A 21450-nucleotide genomic window follows, 5' to 3' on the forward strand; every position below is an offset into this window, starting at 1 on the left:
TATTGCTTACAGTTTGATACAGTTTTTCAAGTCATTTATTTAATAAATTAATAGCTGGAAATCACTTTGTGATTAAATTAGAAAATGCATGAATGTAGTAGGCCATAAATTTTAGTTGTGAAAATAAAATGTCAAATATTAATAATATGATATGGTTAGGTACTGTACTACATTAATAGATAACCAGAGTCCCCATTTTGGATGTTAGGTTTTTCACTGAAGGTTATTTCAGCATGGACATCTTTCATATTCTTGAGACATCTTCATCCCAGTGTCCAAATTAAATTATCATGTATTTAGTGTTGAGATGATTTAAAAAGCCCTATGAGCCCTAAGAAATTACCAAGTTTTCCTTACAGTTACCTATTGTCATAATAGTGATGAATCTGATGGCAGTGAACAGCAATAGCCTGAAGAAGTCTGGTACTTGATTAAAACTTACTTGCCTACACTCTTATTTCTTATAGACTAAACCTAATTTTTTCAAGTTCTGGTTATGAGTCTTTGCTAATTTGCATGGCTGGCTTAATTAATAAATTAAATATTGGTCTAGGCTGTGTTTATACAAGGTCAAAACAGCCAACAGAATTGCCTAATTCAGTAAGAAAAAAGTAGCCATTTCATGAAAAAAAATATTGAATTAGTTTGCCAACACAGAAACAGAATCATTTTGAATGACCTGAATATTTAGATTTCCAGACAATTGTTTTGGCACTTGTAAACTCCATTGTTTCCCAACTTCTTTCAGTCTGAGGCACACCTCTAAATTTGCTGGGTTTTAGCCCAAGGTAAGATGTTGAACTAGTCTTCCAAATGTGGATGTACTAGTCCAGCTGTATGTTCATCCAGATACTTAGCAATGGTAGACTTCAGTGTATGTATTAATCATACTCCTTTTCTTCTCACTTCAATTCCCAAAGTCCACAAAGGTGGTTGGGGGAAATTCAAGTCTTTGCCCTCATGCCTATTTTCAGAGTTCCTGTGTGTCTCGACGCCCTGGTTGGGAAACAGTGGTATAAACACAGCCTTATTCCAACACCGAGTTATCAGTCCTTGAGTAATGATTAATACCTAAGAAAATGAAAATGTATCTTTGTTATAGTATTTCATGATACAAGAACAAATATATGAGGAATGCTTTGAATCACACTTTGTAGACATCTAAATTATGTCTTTAAAAACTGGCTTATAAGAGAAAAAATGCTAACTCTAACATTTGGCAAATAGTATACTCTTTCTGCCTTTAAGAATAAACAGATTCTTAAAGACAGCAATTTAATATGTAATTCAGAATAAGACTCCAAAATTTGTACAGAAATTGTTTGGAAACATTGAGGAATCAAATGACTACATTTGGGTCCAAACTCTTGAAGTCAACTAGGATTTAATTTGCACAGTTTCATTTGCCAAATGTCTGTAGATTGGTCCAACTCTTGTTATCATTTTGCCAAGTTTCCTTCTGCTGAAAATGTCTGTACTCTATTAGGCTTCTAAGTCAATGTCCATGGCCAAGTCCGGACCTCAGCAGCCCTTGGAAGCATGTGAGCAGGTCAAGACAGGTGCTTCCATTCATTTGATCTCTCCCCAACTATATTATCTTTTCTGCCTAGTATCTCTCTAGTACATTTATGCATCTGTCTGAAACCTGCACACATGATAGTTTTTAATTGTTTTTCTAACCATATTTTCCCTGGGATTTAGGAATGACAGTCTCCAGGAGAGAGGACAGTGCATGACTTTTCTCCCCCCCAATCTTACAAAATGTTGTTAGTTTTGAATAGTCACTTAAAATAGGTTCTCACTTCAGTCTCTTTTTTTTTTTCTTTCTAAATAAAGCCTGAGAATTTGCTTTTAGCTAGCAAATCCAAGGGAGCAGCTGTGAAACTGGCAGACTTTGGCTTAGCCATAGAAGTTCAAGGAGACCAGCAGGCGTGGTTTGGTGAGTAGGGCTTCTTTTTACTTTATGTTGCTCATTCTCTTCTGGCTCATCATAACCCACTTCCCAGCCAAAGTAAAACAGAAATATTCCTTCTAACAACTGACTAAACTGAAGACATTAGACCTTTATAAGCATTTCATTTTATTGACATTAGAAGGTATATAATCTAGAAATAATTTAAGAGAAAATATTAATAGGAGCACAGTAATGTGTAGACTTCTTAAAACATGAGTGAGAAAATGGATCCTTGTACTAAGAATTAATAAGGAAGGTTTGCATTATTTTAACCCACTGAGCCACCCAGGTGCCCTGGGAGGTTTACATTGTTAAAAGAGGACTTTTTGAGAGAAAATTGTTCACATAGAACCTTACTTGCTGCCAAAAACTGCTGTGTAAATAGTAGGGACTCGGGAAATACAGAATATTTCCACATACTTCGTAATTAGCAAATTAAAGTTTAAAAATATTATGGCATATGTGTATGTTCATCTTAATTATCTTCTATTTCTTCACACTGCCAGTTTCTGCTGTAAAATTCTGATAATTTTGAAATTTCTTTTTGGTGAAATATCTGTTTCTTTATAATTAAGAAAGAAATTAACTCTAAATTAGAGCATTTCTAACCAGGCTTGTGTATTGTTTCAATATTTATCCTGTTGGATTATTTTATTCACTGTTTCTTTTTTTATGCCTCTGTTTTTGCCATTTCCCAGTACTGACCCATTTTTTTTTTCCATGTAATCTCCCAAAATATAACCTCTCCCCAAGCCTCTAACTTTTTTTCTGACTTTCAGTGTTTGAGGTTAGATCATTTTTAAAATGCCCTTCACTTCTAATTGCTTTTCCTCTGAACAACAACAGCAAACAGCACTCAAGAAGTGCTTACTTTTTTTTATTTTATATGCAGAGACTTTTTGTGTTTTCCTAAATCTGTGTGAATAGGGCCCCCAGGGTTCATCATTGTCTCTAATCTGTCCCAGCTAATAAGTGGGAGTGGGTGGCAAGGCAGCCTTTCCTCTACAGGCAGCTTAATTTAGGACCTTTTTTTGCTTCCCATCCTATTTCTGTAGTACCTGACTGTTACCCTTGTCCACGATTCCTCCTAAGCTTAATACTGCTGTTTACATTAAGTCTCTCCTCACCTACCAAATGAATTTACAGTCTTCAAGCTTGGCATTTGGTTTGTCATATTTTGACATATGAATAAGCTTATTCCTCTTAAATGCAAACTGAAAGAAGGTAGGACCTAGAATAAGAACTGTAAATTGATTCAGAGGTATCTTTGTATACTATATAAGGACACAGTTGACACAGATAAAGAATATATGGTAACTTGGAATTGAGGTCCAATAGAAAGTAGGAGGGCTGTCACAGAGGTGGGCAGAAAAATTAATGGGGATGCTTAAATTAAGCAAGAAGTCATGCCCCTCAAGATACTGAAACTTCTGTATCAGTAACTGTTTCCCATGGAGTGTGAGAGCATTTAAGAGGGCATGCAGGAAGGTGCCCTGGAGCATAAGAGAAAGGTGAAATTCTGCATCTGGGGAACATTTTGGTGATTGGGGTAGTGCTTCTGCTTCCCCAGTGGGTGAATGAGAATTTGTTGACTAATGTGCAAGGATATGAAGGCCAGACTGAGGGATCAGCACATGCAAACATCTCAGAGGCATGAAACTACTGTTTCTATTTATGGAATAGCAAGAAGTTTGATATAGCTAAAGTATAAAGTATACTAGGATGAGTGGTAGTTAATTAGGTGGAAAAGGATTTTATGTGCTTTTGAAGGATTTGGCTTTTATCCTGGAAGTTTCAAGAACCCAGTGAAAATTTTTCAGTAGGGAAGGACATTATGGGGTTTATGTTATATAATGATGTTGTAGGTAACAATGCGGAGGGTGGCTTAAGGATACTTACTCTGAAGGCAGGTGACCAGGTAGGCTAATACAGGAGTTCACATTATGTATGATGACAGCTTGAACTAAGGAGTCTGCAAGAGCAAACAAATCCCAGATAATATACAGAACAGTGGGTGACTCTAAATTCTAAGGAAGTCTGTTTAGAGGAAATCAATGCTCCAGAGTTAGGACTCTAATACCATCTAGTCCCATTTGCTTCACAAGATGCAGGGTATGAAGCAGGACACCAAAACAGAGACATAGGCTAAGGATGTAATTGCCAGAACTGGGTAGAAGGTGATGATAGGATATTAGGACCAAGACAAGCCTTATTATCAGAGCCAAGCTACAAATTAACATCAATAACTTGGCTTGGTACATAAAAAAGTGACATAATTGACCACCTTAAATCTCCCTTGTTTTTGAGCTCTGCATTTTGTCTCCTGTGCTAGATCACAAGCTGCTTGACAGTAGGATTTTGTGCAGTAGAAAAAAATTTTGGTTTTTGAATTAGAGTACCCAAGCTTATGTCCTGGGTCTGGTTCTTAATAATCGTATGATATTGGGCAAGTCACTTTAACTCTGTGAGGTCCATGTCTTCTTTGTAAGCAGTGATAATAAACATTTCTTTGCAAGGCTGTTACGAGTCCATAGGAATATGCCTGGACTTTGAAAGGTGTTGAATAAGTTTTCAAAACCACCTAGGCATGAAACACAATGCCACAGTTCTCTGCCTCCTCTGTGAAAGTTGTTGAGCAAATCGTTGAGTGAAAAACCAATTATCAAGTTAGTGAAAGCAATAGCATCCAAATAAAAGTACACAAATTTCAAATTGTGATCATTTATGTTTAAAAGTGATCTGATTCCAGAGAAAGAAAGACAGATTGGGAATAAAATCCCCATTTCTTCTTCAGTATGATACTATGATTGTTGTTTTTGCTAAGATACCTATTAGAATAACAACTTTTAAGAGGTGAATTTTAAAAAGTGCTCAACATCACTCAGCATCAGGGAAATACAAATCAAAACAACAATGAGATACTACCTCACACCAATCAGAATGGCTAATATTAACAAGTCAGGAAACCACAGATGTTCGAGAGGATGCGGAGAAAGGGGAACCCTCTTACACTGTTGGTGGGAAATGCAAGCTGTTGCAACCACTCTGGAAAACAGCATGGAGGTTCCTCAAAAAGTTGAGAATAGAGCTATCCTACGACCCATCAGCTGCATTACTGGGTATTTACCCTAAAGATACAAATGTAGTCGTCTGAAGGGACACGTGCACCTGAGTGTTTATAGCAGCAGTGTCCACAATAGCCAAACTATGGAAAGAACCTACATGTCCATCAACAGAAAAATGGATAAAGAAGATGTGAGATACACACACACACACACACACACACACACACAAAATGAAATACTATGCAGCCATCAAAAGAAATGAAATCTTGCCATTTGCCATGACATGGATGGAACTAGAGGGTATTATGCTGAGCGAAGTTAAGTCAATCAGAGAAAGGCAATTATCATATGATCTCTGTCATATAAGGAATTTGAGAAACAGGGTGGGCAGTTTGGGGGTAGGGAAGGAAAAAATGGAACAAGATGGGATCAGGAGAGAGACAAACCATAAGAGACCTTTAATCTCATAAAACAATCTGAGGATTTCTGGGGGAGGGGGAGTATAGAGAGGGTGGTTGGGTTATGGACATTGGGGAGGGTATGTGCTATGGTGAGTGCTGTGAAATGTATAAGCCTGACAATTCTCAGACCTGTACCCCTAGGGCAAATAATACATTATATGTTAATAAAAACTTATTTTTAAAAAAGAGGTGGGGCACCTGGGTGGCTCAGTGGGTTAAAGTCTCTGCCTTCAGCTCCGGTCATGATCCCAGGGTCCTGGGATCAGGTCCCTCAATCGGCTCTCTGCTCAGTAGGGAGCCTGCTTTCTCCTCTTTCTCTGTCTGCCTCTCTGCCTACTTGTGATCTCTGTCTGTCAAATAAATAAATAAAATCTTTAAAAATAAAAAAAATTTTTTAAATTTTAAAAAGAGGTGCATTTTAAGTCCCAAGAAAATTCCACATTTCAAAAAATGTAGAAAAAACATTGTTTATAAGCTTAAGAGAATGCACAAATTTTTTTCTTTTTTTTTCTTTAGCTTATTTTTTCATGTTATTCTATGCAAGTGAATCCTCATGGTAACCAACTTGAGGAAATGGAAGCATGTGATATACTATATATCTTTTGGTTGTAGTACCAGACATATCATAGATTTTTTAAAGTAAAAGCATGTTTTAGTATGAATGACTTGATAGGATATTTATTCGATATTATCTACCATCATAGTCTCGTGTATTTGATTTTTTTTATCTAAATTAAAGTTAACATATAATGTATTATTAGTTTCAAAGGTAGAATGTAGTGATTCATCAGTTGCATGTAAAACCCAGTGCTCATTACATCATGTTCTCTCTTTAAATGCCCATCATCTGTGACTGATTAATTTTGTCTTTTAAAATGTATTATCAGTGATGGGGAGAGAAGCCTTTTTATTTTTATAAAGTAACTTAATTTAATGTTAAGAGAAGAGCAGAACTCTTTCATTATATGTAATGCCAGAATTTCAGGCTTTTGCTCAATTTTATTTTATTTTAATTTATTTATTAATTTTAAAGATTTTATTTACTTATTCAATAGAGAGAGAGAGCACAAGTAGGCAGAGAGGCAGACAGAGAGAGGAGGGGGAGGCAGGCTCCCCGCTAAGCAGAAGACCTGATGCAGGGCTCAATCCCAGGACCCTGAGATTATGACCAGAGCCAGAGACAGAGGCTTAACCCACTGAGCCACCCAGGAACCCCCAGTTTTATTTCAATAAATATAAGAGGTCTACTACAAATAAGAAAAATAAAACTACACAAGGCTTATAGCAGCTATTTATTGGTTTTTTTCTCATTTTTAAGCCTAAATCTTTCTTTTTCTCATGATAATTTCTTTTGTCTTCCTAGCCCTGATCTATTTGATTACTAGCCAGAAATGCTAGGCGTAACACCCTGTGTCACTAGAAAATTTAAGATGGCTAGAAAATTTACCAAAGAGAAATATGCAAATACGGCCCATTTTTCCTGTGGGATTAGAAGTGGTGTTTGCAGTATATTTCTAGTTCTTTGTTGCTACTAGGAAAAAAGGATACCACCATCTTCTTTCATGGAATAATTGTTTTGCTTGATTACTATTATGTCTCTCTTTGAAGTTTGAGTTTTCTTAAGGCAGTGGATACATTGCCAACAGTAAGTATGTTTTGTTTTTGGTCTGCTCTGATATTCCTATTGGTTTTTCAGAGTGAGAAACACATATTATCTGTAAAGAATGTAAGATACCATTAATTTCCCTGTTAATAGCATTTATCATGATAAATGAGATTCTTATGAGTTTAATCTCCTGCTAGAAAAGACTTTCTCTGTCTTACCCTCAGTATTTTGGTGTTTGTGAGAACACATTGCACAGTACACAGTTCATTAATGTTTATCCATTTAGAGTATGCTTCAGTACTCTTAGGAGTAAGGACCACACTGACTGTTCAAATGATAATTACATTAAATAAGAATGAACATTGTGGTGTTCTGTTAGCATTTTAGACTCCAGAGAAGTTTTGTAATAATTTAAGTTTAAAATTGTCTTTTCATTTCTTAGTAACACAGTGGCTTCTTATCTTTTCTCTCTAGATGAAATATCATTAACATCCTCCCCCCAGGAAATGTATTCTACTAAGATATTTAAGACATATATTAAGGTTTACTAATTCTAGAAAGGAGATTATAGATTGTATATGAAAAGGTGGTAAAAATTCAGTAAGGAAGGACCACTGAGAATTGTAGTTAGCTAAGCAGATCTCTAAATGGAAATAATTTAGAGCCTGCTCTGTTAAAGAAAAGGTAGAGATAGAAATTGAAGCTTCAAGGAATAGAAAAAGTAACATCAAGTGCAAGAATGAACAGTCTGTTTTCAAGAGACCTTAAATAGATTAATCAGGTCAAATTCTCAGGACTAGAAAGAAATCATGCTGAATGACTGAAGGGAAACCTGAAAATAAAGGGTCTTAAAGTGTAGGCTAGAAACATGGTCTTTAATCTGGAGTTTGGCATTGGTGTCTCATTGAGTACCTTTGTCTGTGTCTCACCCTGGGAGGAGTTGGAAAGGGACTGTTGGAATGAGAGCAGGTGTGGTATACCAGTAGCTCTTTAGAACTCTCCTATTCATCCTTACCTTGGAATTAGCTGACTTCACATCACTCCTTGATGTCATCCTCAAAGTTTAGGTAATGGAACCACCATGATTATTAGGAATTCTTGCTCCTCACAACTATCAAATAAATGCTTCCTTTAAGTAAGGTTTGAGAATAGGGGTAGATCCACTATGGTCCATGTGAAGCTTTAACTACAATACAGGCATCTTTTCTTAGAGTCCCTTCTTACTGTCCATTCCATCTTCCGCTATAACAAAGGAAAGGAATAGTAATAAAGGGGCCTAGAAGTTAAAATCCACAATCCTTTGCCTTACTTTCCAAGGTAATTTTGTTCAGAGGAATAACCATGCTATTTTATATATATGTGTGTGTGTGTGTGTGTGTGTGTGTGTGTATATATATATATATATATATATACATAAATACTTATTTTTATATCTGTTTGCACATTGTACTTAATAGTTTAAAAATGGGAAGAAAAGGCTCTTTTCTTGGGCACTTTGAATCCCAGTAAATATAAAATGAGCTTCTTCAGTGATTTGTGGTCAGAGGAATTCCTGATTACATATCCTTGTAAAGAAATGTTTCCAGGTTTTAGGTGTGCCTTTAAATAAAACTTCCAGGTGGTTATTTCGGGTCTTTTTAAAAGTACCTATTTTTATTTGAAAGCTGTTATTTTCAGAAATAAGGAAAATGTCACTCTAGGTTCCAGCCCTAAATTGATTGTTATTTAAGCATACCTTACTGGAATTTATACTGATTTATACAATAATGAAACTTTATTTTGCCATCTAGTTTCTCCTACCACATCTCTCTCTCTAAATTCTAGTTGGTACTTGTTCAGTAGTGATTCATACAAATATTCTTGAGTCTTCTCTTTAGTTGACAGTGATAGGTACACACTATTTTTTAGTTCAAAGAGATCTCTTTGATATATTTAGGACTTATTTCTTCTTCTGGTGAATTCTTCGATTACTCTCAGCTCCATCCCCACCACATAGACTACTTGACTTTCAAAAATACTTACTTAGGATCTATCTTTTTTGTTCTTTTGTTTTGTAGGTGAATGCTTCTCATAATAAAATTATGTCGGTATCATGAAAACTATAATCTCTTGCAGAGTTCTAATCCTGTCTTCAAATTTCTCCCTATTTCTTGTCAGGTATAAGGGAGGAAGGACTTTTTCTCTCCCCTCTTAGGTGTGTGGCTCAGGGTTGTGAATCTAACTGACAAAAGACTGATGAACAGGAGGAAAGCATACAATTTTTTTTGATGTTAATATTTTAACTTTTATGTACACACAGAGGCCTTTCTAGAAAATAAATGAAGACCTTAAAGAAAGGCCAGACCAAGGGACATATATCCCATTTTAATGAAGAGTGATAAATTGTGGAGATTTGATAAGACTAAGGAAAAAGGGGTTTTGACTCGGGATATTAAATTGTGGGGGAAATAATGAGGAAACACATAGGGAAACTAATGGAAGATCAAAGTTATTTTAGTAAGGTTGGTTTGTACATATCCATCTTGGCACCAGCTCCCATCCCAGGAATGTTCTCCTCTTCCTGTACAGTGAGGGCACCTTTTCACAAGAAATGTATGCCCTACTTTTAGGTAGAAAGGAGATTAAAAAGCCTGTCATACATCTACTGATTCTCAGTTGACTTCAGCTAAAAATAACAGTATACCACAGTGGCGTATTTTGGGGTGGTGTGTTCTGATCCCCTTCACAGGTTTAGTTTCAAATCCTGCATAAATAAGTGAGAATAAGAACTGCTAACCAAATAGACTTAAGTATATGAGCTGACTATATAGCACAATAGAGTAGCCTTCCCTTTATCTGGGGAAAAATGCATTTTTTTTTCCTAATAAGCTACAAAGCAGATTAGTGTTGATCCTGCTATAGAGAGAAACTATTGTATATTATTTTAGGCCTCGTTTTACTTTGGCAAACAAATCATCCTATTTTAAAGTCCCAAAATGTTTCCTTCCTTTGTTTCCTGTTTCACATTGGTTTTGTCCAGTCAGCTTTGACTCATTAACTTCCATTTTCCCTAGGTTTTGCTGGCACACCTGGATATCTTTCTCCAGAAGTTTTACGTAAAGATCCTTATGGAAAGCCAGTGGATATGTGGGCATGCGGTAAGGAATCATATTTCCATGCAAATTTGGAAATACACCAGTATAGTTGCAAATAGTATTTTTCAAATATGAAGTTAATGCTCTCTTGTGACCAACTTAGAGCAGTAGTTCTCAAACCTCAGCCTGCAACAAGTCACGTGGAGGGCTAGCTAAAGCACAGATTACTACTTTGGACTGAGTAGGTCTAGGGTAGGAGTATCTGTGTTTTTTCTCAAGTTCCCAGACAATATTAGTGCTTCCAGGGTCAGGGAGCACTTTGAGACAGGGACACAGAGCGTCCCGAGGGGCTGCTGTGCATTTACGCTGCCATTGTCCTACCTCATTCAAGCAGCCCTTACCACAAATGCCATGTTTGTACCACATGTTTGGCAGGAAGTAAGAGAAAAAAGTGGATCTTGGAAAAGAATGACACTGGTCTGTCCTATGGACTGAACTCTAATTTAGGCCTTTAGCAACCAACTCCAATCAAATAAGTGCAGGTTCCAAGAAGTAATAATGTGGAGGATTCCCACCACAGTTTTTCAACGAAATTTCTGTGGGTTAACATATACAGCAAATAGGTGAAAAACTGAAATAAAGGGGATACTACAGGATGCTCTGAAAGATTTTTCAGCTGGGATTATCGACACAAACTAGTCCTCTAGGTTCCTGACACTGTATCATCACTATAAGTCTGTAAATAGTTTGTTTTTAATGTGCTGCAGACAGACATTGTTGCCTTTGGTGTCTGTCAGTAAGCCTGCAATGACTTGGTTTCACAAAGAAAAGGAAAGAAAAGACAAGACTTTGATTCTAAAAGTAACTTTTTAGATTTGGTTTTACTGAAAAAATAATAATAAATTCATTACCTCTACTTGGTAGTTATCCCTAGCCTATATCTAACCACCCTGTATTTGTCAGCTTTATCTTATTAGCAGTCTTAAACTGGATGCATGTTGGGCCTCTAGGCTTACCTCCGTGCCTAGGAAAGCAGTTATGGGAGGAGTCACAACCCCTGCATTCAAGTCTTTGCTTTACACCTACAAACCCTATCTCTAGTATCTTAGAGTTGGTTTCTTCACTTGTAAAACAGGAAAATATTACCCTCACAGGGATTGATTGTATGGGGTTCAAACAAAGACATTTTATAGTTTGTAAAGAAATTTAAAATGCCAGCAACTATTACTCTAAAAGTTTAGATAAATTAAAGGGTAAAGTTGTAGGTGTGCCCCAAGCTCTGACTTCCTCTTCCCTATCTGAGATCTTCTAAGCATGAACTCTATGCCTTTGGGTTAGAGCACTGTCACGGAATGTCCTTGCTCCAATCTAAATGCTAGTGGCAAATAACTCACATGTTTCCCTTGCAGCAGATCAGATCTCATCACAGATCTGTCTTTGCTGATGAATCTGAAAAGCAGCAAAGAGCATGCTGAGAGGCAGGCAGACACAGTGGGTTTTCCAGAGGATACATAGAGCTGAGGGCAGTGTAGCTGGTGTGCTGTGCTCAGACCCTGAACTCTAGTGGGTTCGTGTGGTAGAGACTATCAGTAGCTGAGGCAAGCCACTCAAGAGGCTTTCCTTGCTGCCTTCATCGAAGGTCACCTCTAGCCTCCTCCTATCTCCCTTTTTCTTCAACCCTTCTTCTTTTCCTTTTTCTCCTCCTCCTGCCCACCTGCTTCAGTGGCAGGAGGCAGTATGTGCAGGGGTTGAGAACCCTCACCCAGCTCTTCAGTGCTCTTGCTGTAGGACCTGGCACCAATTTTAAGTAGGCCTGGTATCTCAGCATCCTTGTGGGAAATGGAAAGTAAGAAAGTATTTCTTTAAAAATGAAGTTCCTAGATAACTGATAAGTAGCCATGTGAGAGATGCACATTTTATTAGATGATCCAGCTTTATTGTTTGGATCATCAGTTAAATATTAGAACTTCACCTGGTTACCTGAATACCAACTGTCTGCCTCTCTCATTGCTTTCTTCTCGTGTCAGTTCTTCTCTCGCATGCCTTTGATTCTCCAAATGTGTTATTGTGGACCAGTTTCACAACTCCTGAATCATATTTTATTCATTCAAATATTCCAAATAAACCATTCATTTAATTCTTTCATTAGAAACATTTTTTCATAATATTCAATTTTATTCATACTGAAGAATAACAGATTATTTAAAAGAAACCCCCCAAAACTGGTATTTTGTATTAGGGTTTCTTCTGTGGAGCAGAAAATATATATATATCTCCAGCCCCTGCATGGGCTCTCTGCTTTAGTGGGTCTGAGCTAAGTACAGGCAGTTACATTTTTAAAAACTGACATATCATCAGAGTTTCAACTCACTGCCTTAGACTCATTGAACACACTATGCTCAATTTTGTTTTACTTTGGTAAATTTGAGTATACTTGGCTTTTGGATTTTTGTTTGAGTGCATTGTTTGTATAGCCAACATTTTAAAATAATGGTACATTTTATAATGGGATTTCACATCTGTAAAATGTGAGGTAACATAGGGTAGAAGCTCTAACTCTCTTGGCTGGAAGAGGGAAAAAAGATGGGCAAAGAGTTTCTTCCTTCCTTATTGTCTGAGCTGTAGAACTTTCTTAAGAACTGTGAGGAAATAGTAGATAGCACATGGATACCTGCAGGCACCTGTGAATACACATACAGGTCTCATGATGACTCTAGAAACTTAGAGCCATAGGGCATCTCCCAGATTTCAACCTCAGTTTTGCCATGGGAAGAGCCACCTTTCACTTTCTCAGTTCTTTTTTTTTCCCAAAAATTTAATTTATTTATTTCAGAGAGAGAGAGGGAAAGAGACAGAGAGCAGGGATAGAGGCAGAGGGAGAGGGAGAATCTCAAGCAGACTCTGCATTGAGCCTGATGTGGGGCTTCCAACCCTGAGATCTGACCGGAACCAAAGCCAAGAGTTGGATGCTTAACTGACAGCCACTAAGAATCCCCTCACTTTGCTCAGTTCTATTCTTACCATTGCTTTCTTCCCACAATTTTCTACAAACTGCCAACTCCCTTTGTGACAAGCCATGTTCCATTTAGAGTATATATTTCCTAACCGTTCTCATTTTCCTTAGAGATTGTGACTTTTTAAAAATTGTGTGCCTTGAAATGCATTTGGGATCACACAGGTAACTACAGAAATGCCTTAGATATTCCAATATCACATATTTGGGGGAAATGGTCCCCCTTCCATGAACATCAAAATAGAGTCTTCTCCTTTTTCTTACATTCCTAGATCATTGCAGTGGGTTTGGAATATTGTTTTACCATTTTATTGTATTTTCACTTCACTCCAGTAACTCAAAAGTTACATTAAATTCTCTTTATTTCTAAGACAATCCACCCTTCTTCACAGAACCACCAAGGTAATGTACACATCATTAGATTGTTTTAAGTAATGGCACATCTTGAGAGGAACTCTTTTTTGGCCATTCATCAGCACTGGCTCTTGCCTACTGAAGACTTCTTTTCAAGTCTAGACATTGGGTAGTGTGATAGGAAATGGCACTGCCCAGATAACAAAAGAAATGCAGAGTAAGACACTTAGCAGAATGGCAGCTCATCTTCTGTGAATTAAGCTGTGAACACTCACTACAACAGATTGTCTTTTTAGCAGTTGACATAGAGCAGAGTGAAGCACACTGTTGGTATAATGGTTAAAAGAAGTCTGTACATTATCTTTATTAGAAATATGCAAATATTGGTACCTAAGAAATTCCAAATACTTACCAGCATTACCTTGCTTTTGAGACCTCACATGGAATGTAATCTGACCTGTACTCAGTCTTTGAAAGCAACTAGGCCAGATAATAGACATTGATGAAACAAGAACATATCTTGTGTGTTGTACCATTAATAACAGTAAATTGATTTTGATGGCTTTCTTGCATATGTAGCTATTTCCATTTTTCCCCAGTGGAATGAGCAAAAGTTCTCTATAGATGTCACTGAATCACTGGATTTTTTTTTTTTTTAAAGATTTTATTTATTCATTTGACAGAGAGAAATCACAAGTAGACGGAGAGGCAGGCAGAGAGAGAGAGAGGGAAGCAGGCTCCCTGCCGAGCAGAGAGCCCGATGCGGGACTCAATCCCAGGACCCTGAGATCATGACCCGAGCCGAAGGCAGCGGCTTAACCCACTGAACCACCCAGGCGCCCCTGAATCACTGGATTTTAATAAAACTTTCTTCTACATCTTAGCTCAAAAAATAATAAATGTAAGCCCACATAAACATAGCCAACACACACACACACACACACACACACACGCACACCTTTGTCTTAACTATGTCTCTTTCTGAATTAGATATCACTCAGAACAGTTATGAGTGATAATAAATTAGTAACTATCACAGAATGATCATGACTTTTCATGAATCTTAAATAAGATTCTCTATGGTGATGCCAAAGAATTTCCATTTGATCAGGCTTGCTAGGTAATCCTCATGCACACCAACATTGAACAGCATTGCCCTAGCTAGTTGCAGATTTCTTTAGGGCAGCATATTTTAGGATTCTTGCACAATATAGCAGAGGTAGCAAACAGGTGGTTTACAGATAGGTTGGCAAGACTAGTGGGCCTTTCACTTTGGGAAGTGTTGACATTTATTATTTATATTTATATTTATTGTCAGGAGGTTTTTTGTAAAACTACCAGTTTCTGGCTTCTCTAAAGTAATCAAAAGAACTAATAACAAAGTGCTTTTGTCCTTAAATAGCAGCTATACCTGTCAGATAATGGACACGTGTTCTCCCCTGGCTACCAGTGCCCCTGGCCCTTATACACAGTACAGGCTCAGGCATTCATTTCTGTCTGATGCTGAAAGAAATGCCAGTTTGCCACCCCTATTAAATGGCATAGTTTCCATCATCTGGAAAATAACTTTCTATCTTACTGACATTGAACGTCTAGATCTTTGTTCTGCTGATCATTGGCCCTGTAGGTCAGAGTTAATTAAACATTTCCTATTTGAATTTTGTGATTTTTTTTTTACATAAGGTATTACACTATAAAAGAGACCCACACCTATTCCTCATATAGTTAATTATGCATTTCCAAACTCCACTCATAGTATGCCCTTTATTGACTTAGAGCGTTAAGTGGGTATCTTGTTAGTTTGTTCCATTAACTTCCCACAGAACTCTGAGTTTCTCAACATTGCTTCTTTCTTTCTCCTTTCATCAGAGCAGTCATTAGAATGCTTTAATCATTAATGTGATTATAAGTTTAATCATGTTTCTAACTCTAACTTTTATTAAAATGATTTTTGAATGTTCTTGATAATGTAATCTTTCTACCTAATCAGTAATCAGTGTTTCTCACCTCTTACTAATCAAATATCTCTAACATCATCCAAGCACAAATATGTATATATGACAGTTAAAACTAATTTTAACTTCCATTTTTAAATGTTACATGAAGCTGACTATGTCAAAATAGTTTTTTAAACTTTTTGTTTTGGAAAGTTTGAAGCGTACAAAAGTTGATAGAATAATGTAAGGAATTGATGGCTAATCTCATCTCATCTATACCATCCTATTCGTTCCTCATCCCCCAGATTATTTTAGTCAAATCCAAACATAGTATCAATACATCTATACACATTGTAATGTTTACCTCTAAAGGAGTTCTTTTAAAAGACTGACAAAGATCGCAACACTTCAAAATTTAATATAATAATAACTACTTAAAACCTTCAAATATCTTCTAGTTGGGGGGGGATTTGCTCTCTTATCCCTTAGTTTTGTTATTATTTTCATCTCTTAGGTCTCTTTTGATTTGTAGTTCCTGCTTCTCTCTCTCTCTCCCTCTCCTTACTTCCCTTCCTATTTCTCTGTTTGTTGAAAAAACCTGCAGTTCCCACAGAGCACTCCTATAGAGTACGTGATACTGGTCTCTACATGATGTTTGCCACTATAAGCAACCAGGATTCCTTGTAGAAGTGGCTTATTGCAAGGATGGATCAGGAGCACAAGATGATAGAGGTGTACCTTGTTATAACAAAGAAAACTGTTAAAGGCCACAGACTTTTTTTTTTCCTGGCAAGAACACTTCAGGAATGATATAACCTCCAAAAGTTGGATGTGTCTCATGATGTTAGTGGCCTTTGATGATCTCTACCTAGATATTAACAGGACTCAGGATCCAACTTGAAGAGGCTTCTTCTGGCTAATGATGGTAATGGAGCAGTAATGGATTAAAACACATCAAATGAGTTTAAATCTCTGCATTCATGATGATAATCAAAATACAATAGTAATCTTAACCTTTGGATTAGGGGATTAGTTAATGAGGAAGCTATGTGTCATTTCGAAAACTGATTAGCAAAAGGGAAAAAAAATCTGTTACTCTGTCTTTCCTGTATGATCTATAAGACAGGATAACGAATTAATTGATTAAATAAGTTTGTTCTCAGACTAAGGAAGGTATAATAGAATTACGATATCATTATTTTGAACCCCTAATGAACTACTAGGTAGCGATCATCAAAGGCACTAATGTCATGAGAAACATCCAACCTTTAGAGGTTATGTCATCATCCCTGAAGTGTTCTTGCAAAAATAAATAAATAAATAAATAAAAGTGAAGATTTTGATTGGCCTTTAAAATTTCACTGCCTTGGGACTCCTGGGTGGCTCAGTTGATTAAGTGGCTGCCTTTAGCTCAGGTCATGATCCCAGCGTCCTGAGATCAAGTCTCACATTGGGCTCCTTGCTTCACAGGGAGCCTGCTTCTCCCTCTGCCACTCTGTCTGCCTGTGCTCTCTCTCCCTCTCTCTCTCTCTGACAAATAATTAAATAAAAATCTTTGATAAATAAATAAATAAAAATTTGCTGCCTTAGTTATAGGGAAATTTAAAAAAGGGGTTTTTTTTTTTACATTTTTTTCTCTGACCTAGGAGAAAAAGGTAAAATATTAGAGTTATAAATTAAAAAGTAAAATATTAAATAAAATTAAAAGGTAAAATATAAATTAAAAGGTTAAAAAAAGGTAAAATATTAGAGTCATAAATTAAGAAAAAAGTAAATTGCCCCCTTACTAATGGGGCAAAGACAATCAGACAATAAAAACTTTAAAATAATCAAGTTAAAGTACCTAGCTAAAGGAAAAAGTGGCTCTAGGGAACATTTAAGGCAGGACCAAATTGAAATCTTACCAGTAAGAGTCAAGGCCTCTCAATTAAACACAAACAATTTAAAACTTAAAATGACCATTCCTGTTAAATTTCATAGATGAAGTAGCTTCAAGGAACCTTTAAGACATAATTTTGTCAAGCCTACTTGTGGCTGAAACAGTTTAATCACACAAACTCTCATACTCCATTTCCTCATCTGTAAAATTGGGACAATAACATTATCTACCACACATCATTGTATGTGGAGTAAATGAGGTAATGCACTAAAGCACATGTAGCTGCTCAGAAAAATGTTACCTACAATAAAACTTACTATTGTAGCATGACTCTCGTATTATTCTAAACTTTCAGTAAATAGGACTCCAAAAGTATTTAATTCAGGAAGACCTAAGACTCCAATCTAATGATAAATCAAAGTAAGCTTACAAAATAATGTTTATTTAAATAGGCACTGAAATTAAACATCAGTCTACTTAATAATACCTGTGTAGTTTTTTTCTTAAAACTTCTGGCCTGTTTTAAAATCTTCTCTATTTGTATAATAATTTTAGTAAAAGTAGATTTTTTTTTTTTTGGTAGAAACTCCTCAATCAAACAACTAAATTATGGGCATTTATCTATGTAGTGGCTGACAATTCTTGAGGAACCAGTCATCAGTGGGCCTTTCCCTTCACAGAGATGGACTATATCAAGTGTTGGCCAGCAGGGCTGTAGACATAACACACAAGGACAAAGCCTCAGAGGCAGGCCATGCTTGCAACCCAGCCTAGGACCAGAATGCTAAATGACTCCAATGGGAATCTCTTTTATAATTACATAACAGCATACCTCAGATGTTTATTAGAACAATGTCTAATTAAAAATTAGTGTAGGCTAATAGTAGAACAAATCAATGAAACTAAGAGCTGGTTCTTTGAAAGAATTAATAAGATTGATAAACTCCTGGCCAGACTTATCAAAAAGAAAAGAGAAAGGACCCAAATAAATATGAATGAAAGAGGAGAGATCACAACCAATACCAAAGAAATACAATTATGAGAACATATTATGAGCAACTATACACCAGCAAATTTGAAAGTCTGGAAGAAATGGATGCATTCCTAGAGACGTATAATCTACCAAAACTGAACCAGGAAGAAATAGAAAACCTGAACAGACCCATAACCAGTAAGGCGATTGAAGGAGTCATCAAAAATCTCCCAACAAACAAGAGCCCAGGGCCAGATGGCTTCCCAGGGGAATTCTACCAAGCATTTAAAGAAGAATTAATTCCTATTCTCCTGAAATTGTTCCAAAAAATAGAAATGGAAGGAAAACTTCCAAACTCATTTTATGAGGCCAGCATCACCTTGATCCCAAAACAAGACAAAGACCCCATCAAAAAGGAGAATTACAGGACGCCTGGGTGGCTCAGTTGGTTAAGCAACTGCCTTCGGCTCAGGTCACGGTCCTGGAGTCCCGCATCAGGTTCCCAGCTCCATGGGGAGTCTGCTTCTCCCTCTGACCTTCTCGCCTCTCATGCTCTCTCTCACTGTCTCTCTCTCAAATAAATAAATAAAATCTTTAAAAAAGAAAAAAAAGGAGAATTACAGACCAATATCCTTCATGAACACAGATGTGAAAATTCTCACCAAAATACTAGCCAATAGGATCCAACAGTACATATAAAGGATTATTCACCATGACCAAGTGGGATTTATTCCTGGGCTGCAAGGTTGGTTCAACATCTGCAAATCAATGTGATACAACACATCAATAAAAGAAAGAACAAGAACCATATGATACTCTCAATAGATGCTGAAAAAGCATTTGACAAAGTACAGCATCCTTTCCTGATCAAAACTCTTCAAAGTGTAGGGATAGAGGGCACATACCTCAATATCATCAAAGCCATCTATGAAAAACCCACTGCAAATATCATTCTCAATGGAGAAAAACTGAAAGCTTTTCTGCTAAGGTCAGGAACATGGCTGGGATGTCCATTATCACTACTGCTATGCAACATAGTACTAGAAGGCCTAGCCTCAGCAATCAGACAACAAAAAGAAATTAAAGGCATCGAAATCAGCAAAGAAGAAGTCAGAACTATCACTCTTTGCAGATGATATGATACTTTATGTGGAAAAGCCAAAAGACTCCACTCCAAATCCACTAGAACTTGTACAGGAATTCAGTAAACTGTCAGGATATAAAATCAATGCACGGAAATCAGTTACATTTCTATACACCAACAACAAGACAGAAGAAAGAGAAATTAAGGAGTCAGTCCCATTTACAATTACACTCAAAACCATAAGATACCAAGGAATAAACGTAACCAAAGAGGCAAAGAATCTGAACTCAGAAAACTATAAAGTACTCATGAAAGAAATTGAGAAAGACACAAAGAAATGGAAAAATGTTCCATGCTCATGGATTGGAAGATGAAATATTGTGAAAATGTCTATGCTACCAAAAGCAATCTACATGTTTAATGCAATCCCTATCAAAAATTTTTTTTCAAAGAAATGGAACAAATAATCCTAAAATTTATATGGAACCAGAAAAGACCTCAAGTAGCCAGAGGAATGTTGAAAAGGAAAGCCAAAGTTGGTAGCATCACAATTCCAGACTTTAAGCTCTCTTACAAAGCTGTCATCATCAAGACAGTATAGTACTGGCATAAAAACAGACACATAGATCAATGGAACAGAATAGAGAGCCCAGTAATAGACCTTCAACTCTGTGGTCAACTAATCTTTGACAAAGCAGGAAAGAATGTCCAATGGAAAAAAGACAGTTTCTTCAACAAATGGTATTGGGAAAATTGGACAGCCACATGTAGAAAAATGAAACTGGACCGATTCCATACACCACACACAAAAATAGACTAAAAAATGGATGAAGGACCTCAATGTGAGAAAGGAATCCATCAGAATCATTGAGGAGAACACAGTAGCAACCTCTTCTACCTTAGCTGCAGCAACTTCTCCCTAGACACATCACCAAAGGCAAGGGAAGCAAGGGCAAAAATGAACTATTGGGACTTCATCAAGATCAAAAGCTTTTGCATAGCAAAGGAAACAGTCAACAAAACCAAAAGACAACAGACAGAATGGGAGAAGATATTTGCAAACAACGTATCAGATAAAGGGCTAATATCCAACATCTATAGAGAACTTATCAAACTCAACACCCAGAGAACAAATAACCCAATCAAGAAATGGGCAGAGGACATGAACAGACATTTCTGCAGAGAAGACATCCAGGTGGCCAACAGACACATGTAAAAGTGCTCCATGTCACTTGGCATCAGGGAAATACAAATCAAAACCACAATGAGTTACTACCTCACACCAGTCAGAATGGCTGAAATTAACAAGTCAGGAAATGGTGGATGCTGGCGAGATTGCGGAGAAAGGGGACCCCTCTAGCACTGTTGGTGGGAATGCAAGCTGGTGCAACCGCTCTGGAAAACAGCATGGAGGTTCCTCAAAAAGTTGAAAATAGAGCTACCCTAAGACCCATCAATTGCACTACCAGATATTTACCCTATGGATACAAATGTAGTGATCCAAAGGAGCACATGCACCTGAATGTTCATAGCAGCAATGTCCACAATAGTCAAACTATGGAAAGAACCTAGATGTCCATCAACAGAAAAATGGATAAAGAAGATGTGATATATATATATCACACACACACATATATATATACACACACATACAATGGAATACTATGTAGCCATCAAAAGAAATGAATACTGGTCATTTGCCACAAAATAGATGGAACTGGAGGGTATTATGCTGAGCAAAATAAGTCAATCAGAGAAAGACATTTATCATATGACCTCCCTGATTGACGAATTTGAGAGGCAAAGTGGGGAGTTTGGGGGGGTAGGGAAGGAAAAAATGAAACAAGATGGGATTGGGAGAGAGACAAACCATAAGAGACTCTTAATCTCACAAAACAAACAGGGTTTCTGGGGGAGGGGGAGTATGGAGAGGGTTGTTGGATTATGGACACTGGGGAGGGTATATGCTGTGGTGAGTGCTGTGAAATGTGTAAGCCTGGCGATTCACAGACCTATACCACTGGGGCTAATAATACATTTTATGTTAATA

The 21450-nt window shown here is 36.9% G+C and overlaps 1 protein-coding gene across 10 annotated transcripts in view; it reads left to right on the plus strand.

Annotated features, from left to right (window-relative positions):
* The window catches only part of CAMK2D (calcium/calmodulin dependent protein kinase II delta), a 345149-nt gene that overhangs the window by 263846 nt on the left and 59853 nt on the right, over window positions 1-21450 (plus strand). For all 10 annotated transcript variants that reach the window (XM_044224161.1, XM_044224160.1, XM_044224169.1 and 7 more), the window contains 2 exons: window positions 1837-1939; window positions 10140-10223. In XM_044224161.1, coding sequence (XP_044080096.1) covers window positions 1837-1939; window positions 10140-10223 — 187 coding nt within the window. The remainder of the gene's footprint in view (window positions 1-1836; window positions 1940-10139; window positions 10224-21450) is intronic.

The sequence above is a fragment of the Neovison vison genome, chromosome 11 (genome assembly GCF_020171115.1).
Source record: "Neovison vison isolate M4711 chromosome 11, ASM_NN_V1, whole genome shotgun sequence".
NCBI lineage: Eukaryota > Metazoa > Chordata > Mammalia > Carnivora > Mustelidae > Neogale > Neogale vison.